The sequence below is a fragment of the Diceros bicornis genome, chromosome 8 (genome assembly GCF_020826845.1).
Source record: "Diceros bicornis minor isolate mBicDic1 chromosome 8, mDicBic1.mat.cur, whole genome shotgun sequence".
NCBI classification, from domain to species: domain Eukaryota; kingdom Metazoa; phylum Chordata; class Mammalia; order Perissodactyla; family Rhinocerotidae; genus Diceros; species Diceros bicornis.
In genome coordinates, this window is record NC_080747.1 from 65,593,830 (window position 1) to 65,618,434 (window position 24,605).

Below are 24,605 nucleotides of genomic sequence, written 5' to 3' on the forward strand. Positions count from 1 at the left end.
CTCGCACCCCCACCCCAATTTCATCTGGCTTGTATGTTTTACTGATATGCACATATACCACATAGCAGTATTTTACAAAATGCAATCCGCACATCACCTGCATGAGAATCACCTGTGTTGCTGTGGTAGCAGGCTGAATTAGGTCATCAGGGATTGGGACTTAGGCACATAAGGTCTGAGTACCACTGCCTTTTATTTCAACATCATTTCCCTTTGTACTTTAAGATGATGGTGTTTTGCAACTGAGTGCATTCCACAATCCACCTGCACCTGCAAAGACTGATGCTTGACCAAAATGCTGTTGACTGAGACAAAAATTTACGGGGAAAACAAAAGTCTGTCTTCAGTTTATAACTCTGATCACTGTTAGCTATGCTCTTGCCCGTACCTCTGCCACAGAAGAGCAGGCAGGCACATGCTTGATTCATTCTCTCCAATTATTTTAAGTATTACATTTGTTTCTCGGTTAGTATGAAGTTGGGTTTTATTACTTGATGCTATTGTTCGTGGGCCCCTGTCCTATCTGTTAAGTACATTTGTAATTTGTATTCCATTTTTCCTCTTTGTATATGTGACAAATCATCCATTTACAAGTTAAATTCACCCCAATGGAATGTTAATGTCAGTTTGCACTGAAATTATACCATTCTATCTAAATGGGAAGAGTTTTGACTAAAATTAACTGCTACCTTAGAATATTTTAAGTCTCAAGGGGAGATTCAAAACCAATAGAAAGTGTGTTCCTAACAGAAAGTGTCCTAAGAGGTGCATATGTGTGACTAATAATGACCTGATCCAAGTAGTTCTATTATTTAATAGAGATGACAGACAGTCCCTGCCGGTGGTCAGGCGCCGACTCTAAATTAAGGCACTTCTATTGAAAAGGAGACCTTGATGTAATAGACATCACATATACTCTAGTTAGAGAAGATGGCTCTGATTTGATATGGGTCATGGAAAGAACTGGGACCGGGTTTTCTGCTGGAGAAGCATGTGTTATGTGTTTACTTGGAAGGTTGGTTGCACTACTGAAAGGTTAGGAGGCAATGTAAATGTAGTTTGACAGAGAAGTTAGAATATATGAGACAATGCTTTTTTTTTTTTTTCTTTTTAAACTTAGAAGACTAAATGCTGGCAATTGCTGGCAATGTGGCTCTTTCTAAATGTGGTTACAAGTCTTGAATTTCAATGAGTTAGTCCCATTTATCAAAAATTTTATCAAAAATTTTGTAAAAGCGTTATATATACATGCTGTTAAAATGTTGTTTGAAGTTGAAATGTTTTAAAATAGTTTCTGATCAGCAAAGAAAAACATGATTTTAATGTCAGTGTACAGGAGACACCTTTGGTTGCATTTATACCAAAACTTTATGAATCAATATATTTAATTGTAGCCTCAAGTTTCCCATTTCTTCGTAGATATATTTAAATGTTTATCAACTAATTATATTTAAAATACCCATAATATTATGGATTTCCTCAGTGATAAAGAGTATCAGAACTTTATTTGTATTTTAATAATATACTTTATTTGAAAATGTCTATATTTTTATTGCATTAACTCTTTCCTGCCCTCTAGTTAGCCAATAAATTTTGGCAAATACTGAGAATTGAAGCTGCTAATATTTACTAATATAAGCAAATTAGTTTACTAGACTTTGAGAATCCTGTTGAACTTAGGGAACTGCAAACAGAGTGCAGAATTTAGAAATCACTGGCTATTTACTGGTCAAACATTGTTCGTTGGCTGGTTAAATAGTGATATGGAAGCAAACTTGTACAAGTGCAAAGTAAATAACCATATGTTTACTTTTTTCGAATATTTTCATCTATTTATAATAAAGTATTATGGGTTATTGGAAGTCAAACTTACAGAGTAAAGCTTTAGGAATATTTTAATACCTAACTGCATGCGATGTGTCTACATTGGAATAGAAAACTGACACTGCTGAATCACCCTAAGGTGGGTATGCATCTCGATATTTCTAGCCACCACAGCTTAGAAGTAATTGATGTCTTCCTTATTTCACTCAGTAACCTCTGCAACACCTTTAGGACATTATTGGAAGAAACCACGTAATTGCTTGTGGTCATGGAGTAGAATAGGCTTAGCTGGGTAGGTATTTGGACCCTCAATACTTCCTTCAAAGTATAGTACCCTAGGGGTCACCCTCAACTCCATTCCTTCAGCTGCTAGGGAGCTGGTAATTAGTCTTAATTATCCACTGCTTAGTTATTAAACCCTCACCAGGAAAGGGGAGCTATTTCCTCTGATTGGTCAATACAACCTCAGATGTCCAAGAATTAACTTCACATAAAATAACAAATATCACATTGTATTCCATTGTATCATATCCTATTTCCATGTAAGTTTTGTTTGTGTCTTCCTAAGTAAACTGTAAACTTTCATCCATGTATTTTGGGTGCCAAGCCTGGAACCAGACCAAAGTGTTTCTTCTTTGTGATCCCAGGCCTTCTGGCTGGCCCAAAACATATAAAATGATGATGAAGGGTTAAGAATGCCTGATAACATATGAAGCATCTCGTGGTCATGGATGAAAGTCAAGTCTGAAGGAATAAGCTTACTCTTTCAGATCTTTGAAGAGAAAATAAGAGGTAGAGCAAGGTATACTCCTTGGAATTAAGAGGTAAGAGGTATTGCATAAAGTCAAGCTATTCTTAAAAAAATATCTGCAATATGTAAAAATTTATCTCATGACCATGTAAGGAAAGAGAGTAAACAGTTTTTCTCAGAGACATAGAACTGAAGGACAACCAAGCAAGTAATTTGATAATAATTCAATATAATTCTTTCAAGTTTGTGGTCAAGTATTCTTATATTCAGAAGTGTACCATGGATACAAAAAGTTGAGGACCTCTACTGAGTTAGAAAAAAACATTAGAGTTATATATAAGAATCATTTAGAGGTGAAACGATATGAAGTAAATATCAGTAAAGTCTTAGAAGATAAAATGGAAGCACAAATCAAAATCATATAAAAATAATTGAGGAACTAGGAAGGAGTTCTTTCTGAAGGGTCTTGCAGCCAAATCAGCCACATAAACTTGGATTATTTTCATGATTTTTGTTACTAATAAACTGAAAAATGCATTAAATCAATTTTTTCCTAATCTAATTGAGGATGAGGTGGCTAACAACAAGTGGACTTTTACTAAGTATAATAATGGTAGGGTATATTGTATTATACATAAAACAAACTATTAGTTAAGGACTCAAAATAAATACATTCCGATAGTGGAAATGAAATAAAATTTTTATTTAAAGTGCGTGTGAAACCCACACTAAAAATTATACATTAAAAAACAGAGGAAATGTGACATCTGTATATGTTATATTTATTATTCTTTTGGGTTCCTGGATACAATTCCTGTGTGTGTGTGTGTGTGTGTGTGTGTGTGTGTGTTTAGGCTTCCTCAATATCAACAAGCACTTCTCAGACATCAGCAGGGTGTATGAGAATTCAACTCCATTCTGACACTATCTACCTGGAGACAGCATCAGATTCCACAGATAAAGGGCTCAGTCCCCCAAGACTGCCCTCCACTTCAGACGCCAATAGCAAGGCCAGGTTGTTACCTGTGCTTCTGACTGACTAACTATAAATCAGAGGTTCCCACGACCCCGTCCCTGGGTTTGATTAATTTGCTAGAACAACTCACAGAGCTCAGGAAAACCCATTTACTTACTAGATTACAGATTTATGACAAAGGATATTAAAGGATACGAATCAACAACCAGATGAAGAGATACATAGGGTGAGGTCCCAAAAAGGGGAGCTTCTGTCCTCATGCAGCTTGGGGCCCAGCATGGTGGCAGCTGAAAATCTTCTGGTTCCCCAACCTGGGAGCTCTCCAAACCCCCTCCTTTTGAGTTTTTATGGAAGTTTTATTACATGGGCATGATTGATTAATCATGGTGATTGATTCAACCTCTAGCCCCTCTCTCCTCCCTGGAACTCGGGGTGTGAGACTGAAAGTTCCAATCCTCTAGTCACAGTTCATTCCCCTGGCAGCCAGCCCCCATCCTTAGGTGTTCTCCAAAAGTCACCTTTATTAACATAGAGCTGGTTGTGGTAGAAAGGGACTTGTTATGAATAACAGGACACCCATTTCACCTTTATGGCTCTGAAACATTTTCAGGAACTGAGGACAAGGGACCAAATATTATAATAAAAAATGCTCCCATTGCTCTTATAGCTCAAGAAATTCCAAGAGTTTTTGGAGCTTGGAGAGCTGAGAACCATGGATGAAGACCAAATATTTATAAGAAATGTATTTTGATCATCTGAATGACCAAAGATGTATATTTCTTATAAATCACAATATCGCAATTATTAAAGTGATCTTTGGTTACCTATCACTTTTTCAATTCAATTCAGAAATCAGGGATAATTTTAAGTGGTTGAATATTTGATTTTATTAGAATGTAATTAACTGATTTGTCTGAACTTGTGAAAATACAAGCTAAGATAGGAAAAGAATTATCTCTACAGCATTAAAATTTAGCTAGAATCAGTTTACCCCCAAAGTAAATATTTGGGAAAGATTCCCACTCCAGTTCACACTTTATTCTGGTGTGTTAGGAATGGATCATGTGTCAAAACTCATTGAATCAAAATGCCACAAGGTGGCAGTGGCCTGCTCAAGGTGGAGTCCTTTCAGAGGGCACTAAAAACCCTTATCTTTAGGGTTGACATTCTATTTCCTTCTTATATTTTTTGATAATTGAACTTCCTGCTTAAGACACATGGAATTTTCTGAATATATTTAGTGTTGAAAAACATTTAATGACTCATTTCCGTGACCCTTATTACGCTCTTCAATTCTAAAAGAAGGAAAGAAGAAACCAACAAGGGAAGAAAACATATATTTATTATGTATTATATGCCAGCCACCTAACTAGATGCCTTAACATATATTATGTATCTAGAGTGTAGTTAAATATTCAGTAGATATTTAATACTCTTGAAGGACTGAATACAGTAGTATATTTTCCGTCATCTCAAAAGACAGTGCAAACAGGTATTTACTAAGCACCTATTAAAACTCTCACTCTCCAAGGGCTGGCCTGGTGGTGTAGAGGTTAAGTTCATGCACTCTGCTTTGGCAGATCCCAGGCACGGACCTACACACCACTCATCAAGCCATGCTGTGGCGGCGTCCCACATATAAATAGAGGAAGATTGGCACAGATGTTAGCTCAGGGACAATTTTTCTCAAGCAAAAAGCAGAAGATTGACAACAGACGTTAGCCCAGGGCCAACCTTCATCACCAAAATAAATAAATAAATAAATAGAAACCTCTCACTCTCCAGGCTCATATCACTGGCTGTGACAGTTGATTGATTTGCCTATGTAAACTATCCATCCACACGTACAGTTTATGTTTAGGCATATATTCCAGGGTGATTGTGTCTAATACAATGATTTTGTAATATCTTTTTTGTTTTATTATAATGGGCTAAGCTGGGGTTGAGAGAATTTGTCGTGACGCTGTTAACTGTCCATTTTCCACTATAAAAATGACTAAATAATCTTTAAAATTATTATTTTCCAACTTCCACAGAAACATATTGATATGTTAGTTAACAATACCATCAACAATCAGAAGCATTGAGAGAATAAGATAATATAAAGTTGTGAAAACAATTTTTAAATATGAGATACAAAATACAAGGCATTTGTCATTGTTATTGTTCTTAGATTGAATGCTATATATTTTTGTGAATTACATTTATGGAAAATGATGCAAAAAAAAAAAATCCCCCCATCAGTACACACCTGACTCGACACCTGCAGGTAGAGCACAGTGGTCAAGGCTGTGCAGTGAATTTATAGACAAGAATCTTTGGGATGGGATGTTTGCCATTATCCTTGCTTGTTGGTGAGCAGCAGTACAATCTATAACTTCACTTATGGGTGGCTCATCAGTGGATGACTCCAGAGAAGAATGAAAAGGATAATTTGTTGAAAAAAGGGTGACTGTGGAGGTGCCAGGGCTGCCAGGGTGATGAAGGAGATGTTGTTCTACTCTCGGAGACAGCAGACGAAGATTTCTGAAAAGGCTTTGTGATTGAGAGCCACTGTGACTGTCTCCAAAGATGTTCGTATAAGAGTTTTGAAATGAATTTAATAAATCTTTCATTTGCATTTTGTATTTTGTGTTTGATCTACAATTGAGTGAACTTAAACTATGTTACTCTTGCTTCAAGCTGATGGCTTGATTTTTGATGCCATCCTGATAAATTCAGTTTGGTCTTCTTATTCCTGTCATCATTCTCATTACTTGATTTAATTAGTTATTTGAGGTCATGTTTAATCAACTTTACACTGACTAACTGACAATCTCTCCTGCTTCTTTGGTCTCCTTAAATCTGTTCCCTACAAGAAGTCAGAGCACTGGCTTTGGAATAAAGTAGATCTGGGTTCAAATTTTGGCCTACCCACTTTCTAGCTATGGGATTTTTGGCTATTTATCCTTTCTAAACTTTATTTTCCTGGTCTATAAAATGAGAGAAATTGGGGCCAGCCCGGAGGTGTAGTGGTTAAGTTCGCACACTCCACTTCAGTGGCCCGGGGTTCATGGGTTCAGATCCTGGGTGTGGGCTACGCACCACTGATCAAGTCATGCTGTGGTGACGTCCCACATGCAAAATAGAGGAAGATGGACACAAATGTTAGCTCAGGGACAGTCTTACTCAAGCAAAAAAAAAAAAATGAGAGATATTATATCTGCATTTGGGGGTTGGGTTGTGATGAAAACTAAATACAAGTATCTAGAGCACCTGGCCTACAGTGAATATTTAAATAAATTGAAGCTACTATTTCTGTGACTGCTACTTCCAGGCTCTGCATTCTCTCAGCAGCTCTGTCTACTTCATCATCATCATCAAGTGAGTGACCTTCAGAAAAGTCACTGACACCCTTTTCTAGTGGTCCCCAGTGGATATTTTCAGTGGAGTACTTCCCTCCTTCAATTATTGCCTTAAATATTTGGTATATCATGAAAAATATTTTCTCTAGGCTCCAATTACAGGTGCAGAGCCACACTCAACTTTATTTAAGATGCTTTGAAATGTGTGTTGTGAATGTTGCCGCTTAAAGATTACTTCTTTTTTTTCCCCCTTGGTGAGGAAGAGTGGCCCTGGGCTGACATCCGTGCCCATCTTCCTCTACTTTATATGTGGGACGCCTGCCACAGCATGGCTTGATAAGTGGTGCGTAGATCCTCAGTCAGGATCCCAGCCTGTGAACCCCAGGCCACCGAAGCAGAGCACGTGAATTTAACCACTATGCCACCGGGCCAGCCTGAAGATTACTTCTTTCCTTTTCCTGAAGAGTAGGCTTGGACTACTCAACACCTTTAAGAAGCAGTTATATTATGAAAACTTATGAAAGATTAAATATCATACTCTTTAAAAGTTGTTTTTGGATTCACTGAGTAAAAAGCTCTACTAATAGTTAAACATTGAGGATCCTGGGGTGAATGAGACAGAACTCTCTCTAGAAGATCTTAGTTGTAATTATTTGTTTACAAATAATTAATATAACATGATAAATGCTTCAAAAAATAATTGATACAACATGATAAATGCTTCAAATGAGGTGTGAACCAAGTGCTGAGGCATGCAGAAAAGGAAGATATTTGACTTGGGTCTTTAGGGAAGTAAGAATTTTATGGGTCATTGGGGGAGATGGTGACTGCTGAGGGGAATGTATTAGGGAAGAAAGACAATATTTCAGGTAGAGGAACCAGTAGGGAGAAAGACCTATAGTCTTACAGTGAAGTATTGTTTTAGGAATGATTTGGCTGATGAAGAAGACACATATAAGCTGAGACTGTAGAGATAAGTTGGGGTCAGATTGTATAGGCCTTGGGTGCCGTGCTTAGGAAGTCAGACTCTTTCCTGTAAGCTCAGGGAACAATTGGATTCTTTAATGCAATGATCTGCTATGTTCATTTTTATTAGAATAATAATTCTTCTGGTCATGGAAAGGAGAAACTGATAATGGGAGACTGTTGCCATAGTCCAGGAAAGAGAGGATGTAAGATGAACTAAGAGGGGCAGTAGCGTTGAGTAGGACTACAACAGTTCAGGTGTAGTCTGAACCATACACAGGGAGCTTCTGTTCTCATCTTCAGATCAGCACAGAATGATTTTCCTGCACTATGGCCCTACTATCTGGATCAGGCCATCCCCAGATGAGTTAGACCAGAGAATAGTCATATTGATCAGCATTCTGTTTCAAATCTCATGTTGCCAAAATTTTCTTTCTTAGGTAAAGACATTTATATAGGCATCTTTTCTAGAATCATCTTGTCTCATAATATGTTAACTTCATTGACTTTTATTATTTTTCTTATCAATATGTTTCTAATAATAACTTGCATTTTTCGTTGTGATAGCACAAAAGTTTATATTTAAAGTACTATCTCTGCTCTAAACAATAGCAGTGAAAGAGGAAAACAAAGAAAATCTAAAAGATATAGCTGGGCTCAAAAGCAAGATCACTTTCTCTATAGACCGGAAACACAAAGAGTTGAGTGAGTTTAAAGCTGTTGTCTGCTAGGGTCTAGCTGCTGAGTCACATGGTCTAAAAAAATCTCTGTGCAATACGTGAAACTAGAGAGAGTGGGCTTACTGCTTCATATCTGGAATGACTCTTGCCTAATCCATTTCCACTCAGGAAAGGAGGTTAGATTTATGGTTGTGATCGTGAGCCTGGGGCTATGGCTTTGTAAGACACTGTAGGCAAAAGTAGATGAGAACACCAGTACCTCACTTTTTTTTTATTGGAAATGAATCGAGTTTCCCATTGGTTTAGTGACTGAATCTGTGTTATCACTGATATCACCATAAAGAAGGAACTATTCTATGGCTTGGCTCTGGACTTAATTCATTGGAGGACTAAGTGAAAACAACTAAAATACAGAAGAATAAGGAAGATCTATAACAGGGAAGAGAGAGAGAGAGAAAGGAGCGGGGAGGGGGGCATTCCTTCCATTCAAATGAGCTTGCAAGCCAAGATTCCCAAGTGCGTAAGCAAACTAATTAATGTTATGAAACACGGCCAACAAACTAGGCGGATGTTCACAAGAATAAATCCAAGATGAAATTAATTTAAGGGAGTAGTCTGATATTAACATTCATGAATAAAAAGCAAAAATTATGAAACAAAAAAGGCAGAAAGGAAACAAAAATAATTAGAGGTGAATAGAACCAAGTGAAACTTTTGGAAATACAACATTTTTATCAAAATTAGTAAAACTTCTAGATGGAATAAATTCTCTACTGAGCATAGTGTAAAAGAAAATTAGTGAACTGGAGGGTAGAACTGAGGAACTCACCCAGAGTACAGCACAGAGAGGCAGAGAGATGGGAAATATGATAAAACAGCCATGAAATGTAAAGGATAGATTGAGAGACTCCAACGTACTTTGAACAGCACTTCCAGAGGTGAATGGAAGTAATGGTACAAAAGCAACATTTGTGTATGTGCCTGTTTATTTCTTCTTTGTGGCAGAGAAAAGGAAAACATTGATTAATAATAGAGTAAAATCACTTCAAATTCAACTTCATCACTCTACATCTGTGGAAGTTGCCTATGCCAGACTTATTTTAGCTGTTATCAGAAAAGTCCCGTCTTTAAAGATATCTTAACAGGAAAATTCACCGCCTGCTCTAAATTTGTCTTCTACTTTATAAATTGGTGAATAGCATAATTTTATAAAGCTCTAGGTTGAGTGATCACTAAATCAAGAAGAATGCAATTTTTAAATAAATTAAGAATTGATGAGTTTAAGAAATAATATGTTTTACGATACTTTAGAAAAGACCTTAGTGGCAATCATAATGTTCATATTATTTATCAAATCATATTTTGTTCATTTCAAGGCAAATATGAGACATACACTTATTTTTTTAATAGCAAAAGCTCTGATAGCTACCACTTCAAAAGATTTACAGTTTAATGGTATTTGGCAGTTATAGTCCTGACTCTAAACACATTCCAAATTACACAATTTCTAAGGAAATTTCAAAAAGAACCCCACCAAATTAGGTAATGTATTATGTTGAAATTTTGGGACTATTTTAATAATTGTGGAATTAATAATTATTAATTAATAATAATTATATAATTAATAATAATTGTAGCAATTGTAGAAGTACTAGATTTGCTAAGAGATATAATATACAAACACTCTACATTGCAACTATAAATCAATCTAAGGATTCTTATTTTCACTTAAGGGCTTGCTTATAGATGTACTTTTCATAGTTTCCTCAAACCTTACAAATTATAAAATAGTTTCCTTGGTATAGTATTTGAAAATATAAATTTTCTTTATTTTGGAAACAGAAATAGTTCTAAATTTTGTTTTTCCTCCTTTAAGATCTTTTTTTTCTATTTGGGTAAATTTGTCAAAAGTTTAAAATAGCCCAGGGACCTGCAAAATGAATTTCTTTAAGGCCATGGGACTCATTCAAAGAAGAACAAAGATATAGTGGTGAAGTTTTTGGCATATACATTTAATTATTTAGAACGTGGAATTTAAATTATTTATTCATTACTTATTATTATTACAGATGGAAATTAATGGTCCATCTATTATTAAGTAATATATTGACCATAGCTGCATGATATTTTTATAAGTACTTAAATGAAAGTACTTGATTAATTGTAGATTTTCCATGAAATAAATGCCAAGAATAGGCAGACTTGTAAATTATTTTTTTCTTACCCAAACATACTTAAGAGTTATGTTAACATATTACTTTAGCACAAAATTTTTTAGAGATTAATTAGGTTTAAAATGAGAATAGACCCTCACCAATTCCCATTAATGACAGGAAGATGCCATTTAGACTGTTAAAATATTAAAATTAGAAAGCATAAAAGAAGTCTCATGAGTTGTAGGGCTATTCATAAAATATAGTTGCTTCCTGTATTAGAGTAGTGTTGTTTACATTAATTATAAAATAACATTATTTTCAAGTCAGTTGGCCCAATCTTTGGTATGTTAAACTGTTATAGTCACTAGGATTATCTTTTTAACTTTAATTTCAAAGTACAATAAAAGTTTTGATTGTGTGGTTATTGAAACTTGCCAGATTAGTAGATAAGAATAGTAAACTCTATTATTATTTTATATGAAATATTTGTTGACATAATATTTTATAATATATGCCTTATTAACTGTATTTTCATATATTATTGGCTAATAAATTATATAAATTTCATGAGATTCAATGCAAACACTTCAAATAGATGCTCACATAAATTTGAAGCACAAATTATGAACTAAAGAACAGGGCTAGAAATTAGTAGTTGATAAAATTAAATATTAAAGAGAAAAATAGAGCCAGCACTGATGGTCTAGTGGTTCAAGTTCGGTGCTCTCACTGCTTTGGTGGCTAGATTCGCTTCCTGGTTGCAGAACCATACCACCCCGACTGTCAGTTGCCATGCTGTGACGGTGGTTCACATAGAAGAACTAGAAGGGCTTACAACTAAGATATACAACCATGGCCTGTGGGGCTTTGGGGAGAAAGAAAAAAAAAACAGGAAGATTGGCAACAGATGTTAGCTCAGGGAGAATTCTTCCCTGCAAAAAAAAAAAAAAAATATATATATATATATATATATATATATATGGTGGGATTCCTAGTTGTATGCATTTCTTCCTTTTTAATAATTTGCCATTAAGCAAGCACCCTTTCCTTTATGCTCCTTGGCATATTATGATCCCAGTAGCTCAGATGTTCAAGTATATATGTTTCATTTTGAAAATGAGGAGGTACTTCATTTTGCCTCTTAAGTACTGTCATAATTCTGTCTCTATGAACATATTGTTTTCAAGTTAGTCAATTTACATAAATTTTCTTTCAAATATTTTTTCTTTTCAATCCATATCATCATGGATTGTGATTGCTTTAGTCCCATTAACCATAGTAAAAGCATTTTGGAAAATTAGAGTTCTTCAGACCATTTTCTCTATAGTTTCATGTTGTAGTTCAATTTTATTGATTTATTTCGTTACAGCATAAACATTTTGTGATAAAAATCATTTTCTTGTGTCAAAATTATTTTTAAAACAATGTGGTTTTCTTTTCACAAAGGCCAAATATGCCTCAAGTTATTATTAAAACTTGATTCATTTCCTCTTTTCTCTATATTCATTCACTCATTCATTCAATGAATCTACATTTATTCAGCATCAGTTCTGTGCCTAGCAAGTGGTAGGTGCTGGTGATGAAACTTTGGACAGTATCTGACAGGTCTCTTGATATCATGGAAATTAATGCTCCATAGGAGAGATGGACAATGAACAAATGAATAAGATGTAGTAATAACTACAATACTGTGAAGGAAATAAAGATCAAGAATAATGCCTTATGTGGGGTAGACTAATTTACATATACATACATATGAGAATACATACGCTTGTCACTTTTCATGCATATGAGAAGTAAAATTGTTTTTTGATGAGGAGGTGCCTTTAAGCAAGTTTCTTTGCACATATTCAACACTTAAAGATAATAAAACTAAGAGAAAAATGTATCTTCAAGTGAATGGAAATTTAAATATTACCTAAGATACCACTTATGAAAATTTTTAAACCTATTTATCTGATTTATAAAAAAACAGAGAAAAGAACTTGAAAATTATCTTCTATATGAATAATTTCAATAAACACAATTCGTATTGTTTATGAAACTCACAATATGATGGATGAATTATATGAGTGACTTTTATTTGATATCACAATTAAGTCATAAAAATTTACTGGGGCCGGCTCTGTGGCTTAGCGGTTAAGTGCACGTGCTCCGGCCTAGGTTCGGATCCTAGGAGCGTACCGAGGCACCGCTTGTCAGGCCATGCTGTGGTGGCGTCCCATATAAAGTGGAGGAAGACGGGCATGGATGTTAGCCCAGAGCCAGTCTTCCTCAGCAAAAAGAGGAGGATAGGCATGGATGTTAGCTCAGGACTGATCTTCCTCACACACACACACACACACACACACACACACACACACAATTTACTGAAAGGACATATATTAAACATGATCATTTTCTATTTAAAATGACCTTTTTGAAAAAATTTTTAAATATCTTAACACTATCATTTCTTCTTAAAATTGAGAAATATATAAATCATATACATTATGTTAGTGGACTCCTCTTTTCTCCTTAAAATGCAAACATGACTGCTTAACTTTCAAATTACAGTTTAAAAATCACCATGCTGCTTTTAATAGACCTTATGACTTGGTTTAATTTTCCATTCTTAGGCACATTTTACCAGATTCTGTCATGACTTTAGGGTTTTATATATGGCAAGATACCATCAGGAATGTAGATACTTTCCTTCCTGAATTTTCTTTGCATCTAATTAAGATTACAACTAAACTGGCCATTAAAAAAATAATATCTTGCCCCTTTGCTTGCTTCTGAATTTCATGGCAGAGTAATTTGTTTTTAACTGTACTGATTATATACTTTGCTCAGAGACCAAATTTGTACAACAATACCAATTATGTTAATATATAAGAAGTAGTATTTCCTGAAAATAGTCTTAATGATAGATTTTTTTCTTCCTGGATTCATATTCACTCATATGTGAAAGATATACAAACACATGGATAAAGAGAACAGATTAGTAGTTAACAGAGGGGAAGGGAGTGGGGGTGTGTGCGAAAGGGGTAAAGGGACACAAATGTATGGTGACAGATAAAAACTAGACTAATGGTGGTGAGCACGATGCAATCTATACAGAGACTGATATATAATAATGTACACTTGAAATTACACAATGTTACAAACCAATATTACCTCAATAAAATAATTTAAAAAATATTTTCCCTTTTAAACATTTTTAATAATATAGAGAACAGAGTGAAAAACCATGGAACTATTAAAACAAAAAAAGTGTATGTAAGCTCTTGCTCACTGAGAGGAAAACTCTTGAGATAGCACAGCATAGTGGTAGGGAGTGGAGGCACAGATGCCAAAGCCAGATCACGCTCCGTTCCGATCAGCTTTGTTGCCAATCTCTTGGGCAAGTTACTCAATCTCTTTGGTCCTCAGTTCCTTCATGTGTGAAATAGAGAAGATAGTATCTTCCTCAGAGTGTCATTTCCATTATATATGTATATATTTATAATGGCATACTTAAAAGAGTATGCCTGCTATTTTACAAACACTATATTAATGTTAGCTGTTATTTTTAACATTTTCCACTTAGCTGTTTAAAACATTCTACTTTGATTGCAGTTATCATAAAGTAGTATGATCTTAGAGCATATAGGTTGAATAAGTGTTACAAAACTCACTTTTCTTTGGTAGGCTACTATAATGGAATCATTAAATTGTACTCAAAAGTACAACCACATTGGATCTCCTCATTTGAATTTTCTAAGCTTCTAAAAGCATTTAGGGATTTTTAGTTCTTTGCAGGCATCGTTGTGAACACCTACTATCATTTAATTGTAGTTGTATTCAAGTTATGGTTGATAAAGAGTTTCATTTAGTGAATGCCAGTTAAACTAGAGTTGCTAAAATATAAAGGATGTAGGATACCCTTTGTCTAACTTGAACAAAATGTGAATAGTGAAATACAATTAACATTACGTATTCCACTGAGGTCATTGTAAATCATTTCTTATTGCTATCTCTCAAGGGAATTTAATACATGAATTAATTAATTATACAAAAATTGTACTTTTTTGGTACTATATAGGCATCCTTAAAGTAACCTAGCTTTATAAAACTCTGTAATGCTTAGAATTATGAAGTAGGAAATGAATTTTCTGCGTGTTTATAGAAAATTTTTATTTATGACATTCCAGCTCATCTTGAGTTTAATGTAGGTAGAACTAAGCTGAAAACACCTGAAATGTGATTATCGTTTGCAGCTTTCCCCACAGAAGGTGTGTTTCATGAGCTACTCCACAGAAGATTGAATCTGGAATGAAATCTTCCTTCCCTAAGTTAAAGATCTAGAATCTGCTTTTTCCTTCTCCTTTTTTCTTTCTGCTGCAGACAGCCGTCCTGTAACTAACAGCCACTCACTCTCCTACTTTACTTCATTTACGTCTAGCTGAAATAAATAATACACAAAGAAAATAGATTTATATTTTTAAATTTTGTTAAAATATAGCATTTTATTAAAAGCTAGGATAAATTCTCCAAAACAAAATTGATCACAAGTTTAATATATTAGTGACTGCTATGTCCTCTTTATCCTCTGTGACTTATCCTTAGAATTGAAATGAATAAGAGAGAAATGTAAAGATAAAATAAACAGGTTATTTCGTTATTTTACATGCTCATTTACGTTTCCACAGCTGCCCTCAAATTCGTCTCAGGTAATACAGCAATTTGCTAGAAAACAGATTTTTATGACCCGTGTTAGTATTGAAAGTAGCAGCAGGCATTCATTTGTGAGTTAGTAGGATTTTAACATGGGCCCTCACTTATTCAACTTTACTACCTTAGGTGACGGCAGAGAATTTGGAGATCTTAGATGTTTTGTTAAATATGGCCCACTGATAATTGGATAGTTTCACATTCTGATAGGAATGGAAATTATATTATTCCTATTTCCTTGAAGAAACTTCACATAAATTCACTAATACCCAAAGGAAATGGACCATGAAAAGCTAATCTTATCAGCATCTTCTAGTTAATAGGAATCCTATATCATTACCTCAGTGACAAACCTTTTGAGTACTACTTCGATTGTCATGTACCATGGCCACTAATATCCCTCAGAAGGTTCAGAAAACAAAGGCCTATCTTTCTCCTGAAAGCTCACTCTCTTCTTCAGAGGTACAGACAGGAGTTAGAAAGGGAGAAAGAGAGCCTCTGCCCGGCTGGGCAGATCAGCACCTTTAACCTTGGCGGTTCAAGTGGTATCAGATGCCACAGCCAGATTGTCCTCAGGCCATTCCTTTTCAATATTAAAAGTTCAGCTCTGGGTGAATGGAGCATTTCATTTATAACCACCCAGAAATTTTATTGAGTGATTCTAAAAGTTTACTTTTCAAAGGAAAACAATAAAAAAATAAAACATATTTCAAAAGAGAATGTTTAAGATTTAAAAAACTGCTCACAAGTTTTAGCATTTAGCTTCGTAGCGTTTGTTCATGAATAGTCAAGGGAATGCTCAGTGACTGTAGAAATATTACGGTTTGATAACATTCACTTAGACCAAACACCTTCAAATTACAAATGAAGAGGCTCGGATAGGTTAAGAGACATGCCCAAAGTGACATAGTTGTTGGAAAAGGGTTTTCTAAATCAACCTATCTTGGCATCCTATATTTCTCATTTGCACAACACCACTTATAGAACAGGGCAGAGCAGGAGTTGGTAAACTGTGGCCTCTCGGCCAAATCCAGCCTGCTGTTTATTTTTGTAAATAAAATTTTATTGGAGCACAGCCATGCTCATTCATTTACGTATTGTCTATGGCTGCTAGATGGCAAAGTTAACTAATTGTAACAGAGACTGTGTGGCCCACAAAATAAGTTCACCAACCCCTAGTATAGAGAATTAAGGCATGAGTATATGCTAGAAAAGAGAAAAATTGAAGTTTTGAAAAATGTATTGTTCAATGTGCCTATCAAAGAAATAGTTTGAAACTTTACCGTGAATCTCCAATCAAAAATAAATGTGGATATCCATGGATGCTATAAAGACCAGTTCTGTAATAAATTACTTTTGTTCATTTTTTAAAGATCAAGAATCTAAGACCCATTGTATTATGTTTAATAAAGATAAAATGTTAGTATGGAGGGTCTATAAAAAGGGTATGGATAATATTCTCTAAATTGTGTTCCAACAAAATAGAGGGAAAATGAGAAAAAAAGTCATTGTCAGCAAGATATAATAGATATAATATAATGTACAGTAAAAAAGGAGAAATGATAGACATGCAGTTTCATTCTTATGAAAGTCCCTTACTTCAGAAAGAAATGGTTGTCAATGCCTGTGCATTTCCTTGACAGATTATACCATGTTGCACAATGGCAGCATTTGTCTTTGGTCTGTGGACCTAAGACATTCAGTATTGATGGGACCTTTTTCAGTACAGGTAATAATAAGGTAGTCAGTCATGCAACCAACAGATCGAGTTTAAAGTTGAAATTAAAGAATTCCCAGCACTATAGCATTTCATTTTATGTGACGCTTTCTACCAGCCAGGCTCGTTTACTTGTCATAGGTCCCCAAATGAGAACACACAGTTGACAAGAAAGATACAAACAAGTAAGGTAGTCTCATTTCATAGAAAACGAGCTAACAGAAACACTAGAACAAGCCTATTAGATGACTTAAAAGAATAGCAAAAAGAATAATTAACAAAAGTATATAATCTGTATCACATCCTTTAAAAAATAACATGTCTAAACAGTAGTTCAACTAAAGGTCATGGTGCCTTACTTCTCAGTCTTCACTGGAGAAGTCACTGTTAAAAAGTCAATACAGTGTGTTTCTTTTGTCACACGTAGTTGACTATCTTAAAATATTTATAATATCCTGGTTGATTTCTAGCAATAAAGAAAATTCTTTTTTGATTAACGTTTTACTTGCACTTAGCATTTGGATGGGAGGGAAGTTGGTGACATTTATACTGTTCAGAGTTCAGAGAGATTCACCTCACCAAATCTTCTTGTATTGACAGATGAGGAAACTGAATCTCAGAGAGCCTCATTTCCAGAGTCACACCATGATTAGGAGCATGGCTGGTAGACCAGAAACTAATGACTCCAACCTCCTGTGGTAGGCTCTTTGCACAGTACCACTTTACTTCCCCTTGGAAAACTTTTATTCAGTTTACTTGTTGAGGTATGGCAAGGAGTTAAGTTATGCCAAAGGGCTCCAATTGAGGACATTTCCTTCAACACGTAAATATTATTGTGCATTTTACTGATATGTGTGTTTGTGGTACTATAAGCTCTGAAGCCTATTTAGCCATCCTTCTTGGGCCTAGTCATAGGTCTCCAGATGAGTATACAAGGTTGACATGAAAGATACAAACAAGTAAGCTAGCTTTATTCTTACTTCTTATTTCAAAGAAAAGGTGCTAGAGACTTCTAGAATCAGAAATACCAAGACAAGCCTGTTGGATGACTTAAAACACGGAGTCTAAGACTTGGGTCACACTTTCTTGAGAATATAAGGACTGGGTTACGGTTCACATTTTCAGTGACTGGATCAAGTCCCTGACCAGAGTTTCTGAATCACCAAAACTATCACATTTCCTGATGTTCCATTGTTTCCCCCTCAGTGCCTATTAAATTTAAAGTCCAATAACAATGCCAAGGGTAAGCCACTATCCGTGAATGCAGGCACCCATTCTTATATTTGGTGAACATATTAAAGCACTCATTTTGTATCAGGTTGTCTTAGTCTGCTTGGGTTGCCATAACAAAATATTATAGACTAGGTGGCTTAAACAACAGAAATTTATTTTCTCACATTTTCTGGAAACTGGAAGTCCAAGATCAGGGTGCTGGCCTGGTCAGTTTCTGGTAAGGACTCTCTTCCTGACTTGCAGATGGCTGCCTTCTCAATATGTCTTCACGTGGCAGAAAGAACAAGAGCAAGCTCTCTGGTTTCTCTTGTTATAAGGACACTAATCCCATCATGAGCTTCCCCTCTCCCACTTATGACCTCATCTAAACCTAATTACCTCCCAAAGGCCCCATCTCTGAATATCACCACACTGGGGATTAGGGCTTCAACGTATGCATTTTGGGGGGACACAGTTCAGTCCATAGCACAGGAGCTATACCAGGCATGAAGGATACAATGATAAGTAAGACACATCCATTTCCTCTAGCAGGGAAGACAGATTTGAAAAGAAAGGATCACAATGCAGTGTGAAGAGTGCCATTAGTGAGCAAAATACAAACACTATAAGGAGAGTAGTGGACCTTATCATCTGTTCTTCATCTCACAGAAGAGATGAAATTTTAGTAGAACTGAGAAGGATGTGGACACGTTTTTGGTGGGGAGAAGACATAGATAGGGAGTTACCAATATTCACAACAGGGCCAGCGACATAATTTGTGAGGAGACCAGTGCAAAATGAAAATGGAGGGGCTCTTGATGTAAAATTATTAAGACTTTCAAGGCACTGACAGTAAAGCATTAAACCAAATATGAGTAAAAGGACAGGTATTGTATGATTCCACTTATATGAGGTACCTCAAGTAGTCAATTTCAAAGAGACAGAAGAAAGTAGACTAATGGGTACCAGGGGTTGGGAGAGGGGAGAATGAGGAGTTATTTTTAAGGAGTATAGAGTTTCAGTTTGGGATGATGAAAAAGTTCTGGCAGCAGATGGTGGTGATGGTTGCACAACAATGTAAATGTACTTAATGCCACTGGATTGTACACTTAAAAATGATTAAAATGGTAAATTTTATGTTATGTGTATTTTACGAAAGTAAAAAATAAACAAACCAATATGGGACCCTTCTGAGTCCAGGGTGCTGTCTGACTGCTGGGAGACATGCCCATGAATCCGGCTCTGATCCACAGCATGCTAGGGAAATGGTAAGCCCTCAGGTCTGGCTAGAATCCCGAAGGCATGTGTGTGGGTATATCAGGGCTGGCAGGAGATGAGAGCTAGAACAGTAGACTGAGACCAGGTCATTTTAGCAGATAGTATTGCTTGCCTACCCAACCAGGTTTACCCTTCTGTCCTCTTAATAAGCCACCTGTTTTGTTCAGGTAGACATCCTTTGGGCCAACTAACCCTATCTCAAGCTTGGAGCTTAATACTGATTGGCCTATGAAAACAGAGTAATAACTCAGAGTATTCCCATTGCCAGTGGTGAGTTTAGCAGCAGCCCCACATTCATCTTCATATATTTTCCTCCATAGAGTGCTGTGAAACACATGTAATCGTGTTTCAGGATTAGTCCTGGGAATTTCATAATTCCCCTTAAGTGAACTCCAGTAGTGACACTAGATATCACCTATAATACTCACTGTATTTGTTTAAATGTGGTCTGTTTTTTCTCTGTGTCTGTATTCTGGTGAATTATTATTTTTCTCCTGTGTGCACATTGCTTATGTTCCATGTCTCAGAGGGTTACTCAAGATTAATTAGTGGCCCCCTGTGTATAGAAACTGACAACCTCTGCAGTTTATCATTGGGGAATATCATCAGTTACTTTGCTCTACAAAATCCAGATGAAAATATTTTACATTTCAGTGCAAGTATTAAAGTGATATGTAAACAAATATGCTATTTCCATTAATTAAATTTTTCTGGGTAATTTGTCACTATAGATGTAAAATTTTAATACCTGCTAAGTGTGACATCAGATGCATTACATGAATTTGAAAATTTTGTTGTAGAGTATTATTTTCCAAGACTTTTTTTGATCATCAAAACATCTTTTTACAACTAAATCTTTATATCTATGCAGATATAACATCATCATATCTATAACTTAAAAGTCATTTCTGTAAAGTTAATATATTCATCATAGCATATTTAGCTACTTAAACAGTCTCTCTTTTAAATCCAGTTTCAAAATGCTATTTATCTGGAGATTGTACAACATTTTGAGTTATTTATTAGTTTAGATTAATAACTTTTAAAATTAAGTATATACTCTGTGCAAGATATTGTGCTAGGTGCTGGGTACAGAATTTAATCATGAATAAGAAATCTACCCACAGCTTACATTTCATACAAGAGTACAAATGATTGTAACAGGAAAGACTAGAAAGGGCATCATATGGATGTGACCTAAAGGAGCATTGTATGGCCACACAGTGGAGGACATTCATATATCCTTGAGCTGAACAGGGAAAAGGTATCATATGAGATAGGCAAATGGAAGAGGGAGAATCTGTTTAAGCTGAAATCAAGCAAAGTACAGTTTGACAAGTACTTAATGAAGGAGTCAATTCAAGGTAGAGAGGAACCTGTAAAATCAATGGCACTGCTGGATTAAAGCATGTACCTACTTCAAGTAAAAGGAGTGGTTCAGTTTCACAGATATTTAGGGGTAACTATGTGAAGCTAATGGAAGGGGATGGTTCTGCATTTAATAGGACCTTGAAGGGCAGTCTGAGGAGTTCTTATTTAATCTGTTGCTTTTAGGGAGTTAACAACATTTATAAATTGCAAATTATCATTCTCAATCTTCTGTGTAGGAGAGATTAATCTGTTAATAGTATGAAGAATAATTTGAAGTATGGAAGGATAGAGACCAAGGGATTCAATTGGAAGGGATATGGTAAACATAAAACCCTATAGGAATTGGCAACTGACTAAATTTGGATTGAAGTCCTGTTCTGAATAATCTAGTTGGCCAGAAAAATGGATGGTGGCATTATTAGTTGAACTAGGAAAGTCAGGAGAAAAGTTGGCTTATGATAGAATATAATTAATTCTGTTTACCTAAACAGGAATAGGAAATCTTAATAGGAACTCTTGAGGTCCATAGTGTCAAAATTACCAGTATCCAGTTTGATAAATCAGTGAAAAGTCAATAGTTTTGCTGGCATACTATAGATCTACTACGTGGTCTACTGTGTGCCAGACCCTATTTTAAGTGCTGGGATATTAAGCAGTTAACAAAACAGACAAAAACAAGACCCCTCCCCTCATGGAGCTTACATTTTAGTGGTGGAAAAGCAGCGAAGGACACTGAAATAGGAAAATCCAGAGAGATGCTAAACTGGAATGGAAGTAAAGGAATTGTTGAAAGAAGGCAAGAGTGATCTACTGGGCCAAATGCTGCTGGTGGATTAAGAGGAAGACAATGGATCATTAGACTGGACAAGTTGAAAGTTGTTGGTGACTTCGTTAAGAACTGATTTGAGAGAGGGGTGAGGATAGAAGCCTGACTGGAGTGGGACCAAGAAAAAAAGGAAGAGGGAATGAATGTAAACAACTATACCACTTGTTAGAAGAGTTTGTTATAAATGAGAGTAGAGAAATAGGCCAGTGGCTAGAGAGGAAAGAGGGGTCCTGGGGTGTTGGCTTGTCTGTCTTGAAGTGGATAAAATTGCAGGATATTTATATATCGATGGGAAAATCCACTAGAGAAGGAAAAGTGGTGATAGAGTAAAAGGAAGAATTCTAGAGTAATGTCGTTGAGTAGGTGAGAGGCATTGGCATCCAGCATACAATCTGGAGAGTTGGCTCTTGGACAGAAAGATGGATGGTTCATCCTATATGATGAGGGAGAAGTAGCGTTTTTAGGACCAGATGCAGAGATTAATAGGTTTGATTGGAGGAACATATGGAAGTTCTGTTCTTACTGCTTCAGTTATCCTTTGCTCCAGAGAAATAAAGATCAAGGAAATTGGCTGAGAATGAGGAGGTTTTTTGGTGTAACTCCCATCAATAATCATAAAATTTTTATTTTATTATAGATTTAAAAGGAAAAAAAGCATAATTTCATGTTACAATGTAATATGCCTTTTGAAAGATATTTGTAACATTAGACAGTACAGGATGCTTTAGTATCTGTATGAGATATTGATTTTTGCATCATATGAATTCTAAAATAAAGTTTTAATACCTCTAATATCCATCAGCAGGGAAGTAGTTGAAGGCATTATGGTACATCCACGCTGGGGAATATTGGGTGGCTATTAGACAATAAATTTAAGGGGCCGGCCCCATGGTGTAGCGGTTAAGTGCGCGTGCTCTGCTGCTGGTAGCTGGGGTTCGGATCCCGGGCGCGCACCGAGGCACCGCTTGTCAAGCCATGCTGTGGCAGCGTCCCATATAAAGTGGAGGAAGATGGGCACAGATATTAGCCCAGGGCCAGTCTTCCTGAGCAAAAAAAAAGAGGAGGATTGGCATGAATGTTAGCTCAGGGCTGATCTTCCTCACACACACAAAAAAGAAAATAAATTTAAGTTAGATCTATAGCTATTGGACTGGAGGGATTTCCAATATGTCTTTGTCAAGTGAGAAAAGCCAATTACAAGGTAATATGCTTATTGTGAGTCCAGATTTTATAAAAACAAACAAAACATGTGTCTTGTGTGTATTTTTGTATATCATGTTATTACTATGAAAAAACAATGCAAAAGGATACATAGTAGGGTATTAGCATTAATTGCCTTTTTGGGGGTGAGAATGAAAGGGTAATGAAGGGGCTAACAGCTTTATTTTTATAGATCTTTTCACTGTTTCATTGGTGATGATAAGTATACATTTTTTAAAATTAAAAACTAATGAGCAAACAGGTTTAGTGACTGTGATCATTCAATATCATCTTTCAGTAACATACTTGACACTAGAAACCAGACATGAAATTCCATTTTATGGTTCTTTTCATAAAAAAATAAAAATCTCTGTTGACTTTTTGCATATTTTGGACTTTTCATACTACTATCCTATTTTCTCCTACATCCCCATGGAATTACAGATCAATTGGTCATTGAGGTGATGGAGACAATAATAAGTATTTGTCTAAGTGTGCTAATGAAAGCTAATTCAGATGAGAAGAATGTTCAGAGAATGCCAACTTCTGTTCTTTGAGTAGACTTTGTACCCTATTTGGAAGAATTTTATGTCAGAGGCAGCTGCTGCCCCAGTGGGCCTATGTGTGAATCTGGGCTTGTTGCCTAGCCTCATAGGGCAACATTTTTCATGCTTCAATGTGAAATGAAATAATTTTTTAGATGCCTAATTTATAGCAAAAATATGAGCAAAAAAAATGATATTAAATGCAGAAGTATTTTTTACCTCTACTCTTACTGGTCTTTTCATCAGTGTTTGTCACTTTTAATCAAGTCCTCCTTCTTGTAGGACTTTATTAATTTAGCTTCTGTGATGCAACACTCTCCCACAGAAATCTTACCCACATCTATGTCTTCCAGCTCAGGCTTCCTCCCCAAGTTCCATAGTATCTACTCTACCGATCCTCTTCTTCATTAGATCAAAACGCTTCAAACCTGACATTGCTCAAGCTGTACTCCTTATCTTTCCCATCACTATTCTCCAACGTTTGCCATCCCAATGAATGTTGAGGTCCTTACAAATCCTCATAGTTCTTGTAAGTGGAACAGAGAGGCAGAAGAGGGGGACCAAAGAGACAGCTATCATCCTTCCAGTTGTGGAGACGTACTTCAACAAAGAAGTTGAAAGAAGCAAAGAAGAGAGGCTCGCATTCCAATAGCCTAGGAAGGACTTCATCCTGCCAACAGCCACGAGAGTGAGGGTGGACGCAGATTTTCCTCCAGTCCAGCCTTCAGAAAGTTCGATATTAGCAATTTTGTTCCCCTTTGTAGAGTAGAGTAGAGTTTGTTTGGAAACAAACTCTATTCTCTTAGTAGACTAAGAGAATAAAATAAATTGGTTACTGGAGATAGGTAATACTTATTCCTTCCCTTATGTCTAGGCTACTTGTGACAGTGAATCTCCTGATGCTGCGCTTGTTCAGTGTGGCCAGAGCTATGCAGACAGGAAGCAGCCCAGAGCAGAGAGGTGCTGGACACCAGCCCAGTCTCCACCTTTAATAAGCTCCATTTCTTGGGCAAATTACAGCCTGTCTCCCCATCTAGAAAATGAAAAATTCTCTTCTACTACCT

The 24,605-nt window shown here is 35.9% G+C and overlaps 1 protein-coding gene across 4 annotated transcripts in view; it reads left to right on the forward strand.

Annotated features, from left to right (window-relative positions):
* The window catches only part of CFAP299 (cilia and flagella associated protein 299), a 560,265-nt gene that overhangs the window by 267,445 nt on the left and 268,215 nt on the right, over positions 1-24,605 (forward strand). The window contains exon 4 of one of the 4 annotated variants that reach the window (XM_058547350.1): positions 17,710-17,807. The exons of the other annotated variants lie outside the window; for them this stretch is intronic. Within the exon in view, the coding sequence (XP_058403333.1) occupies positions 17,710-17,807 (98 nt within the window). The remainder of the gene's footprint in view (positions 1-17,709; positions 17,808-24,605) is intronic. 4 annotated transcript variants of the gene reach the window in all.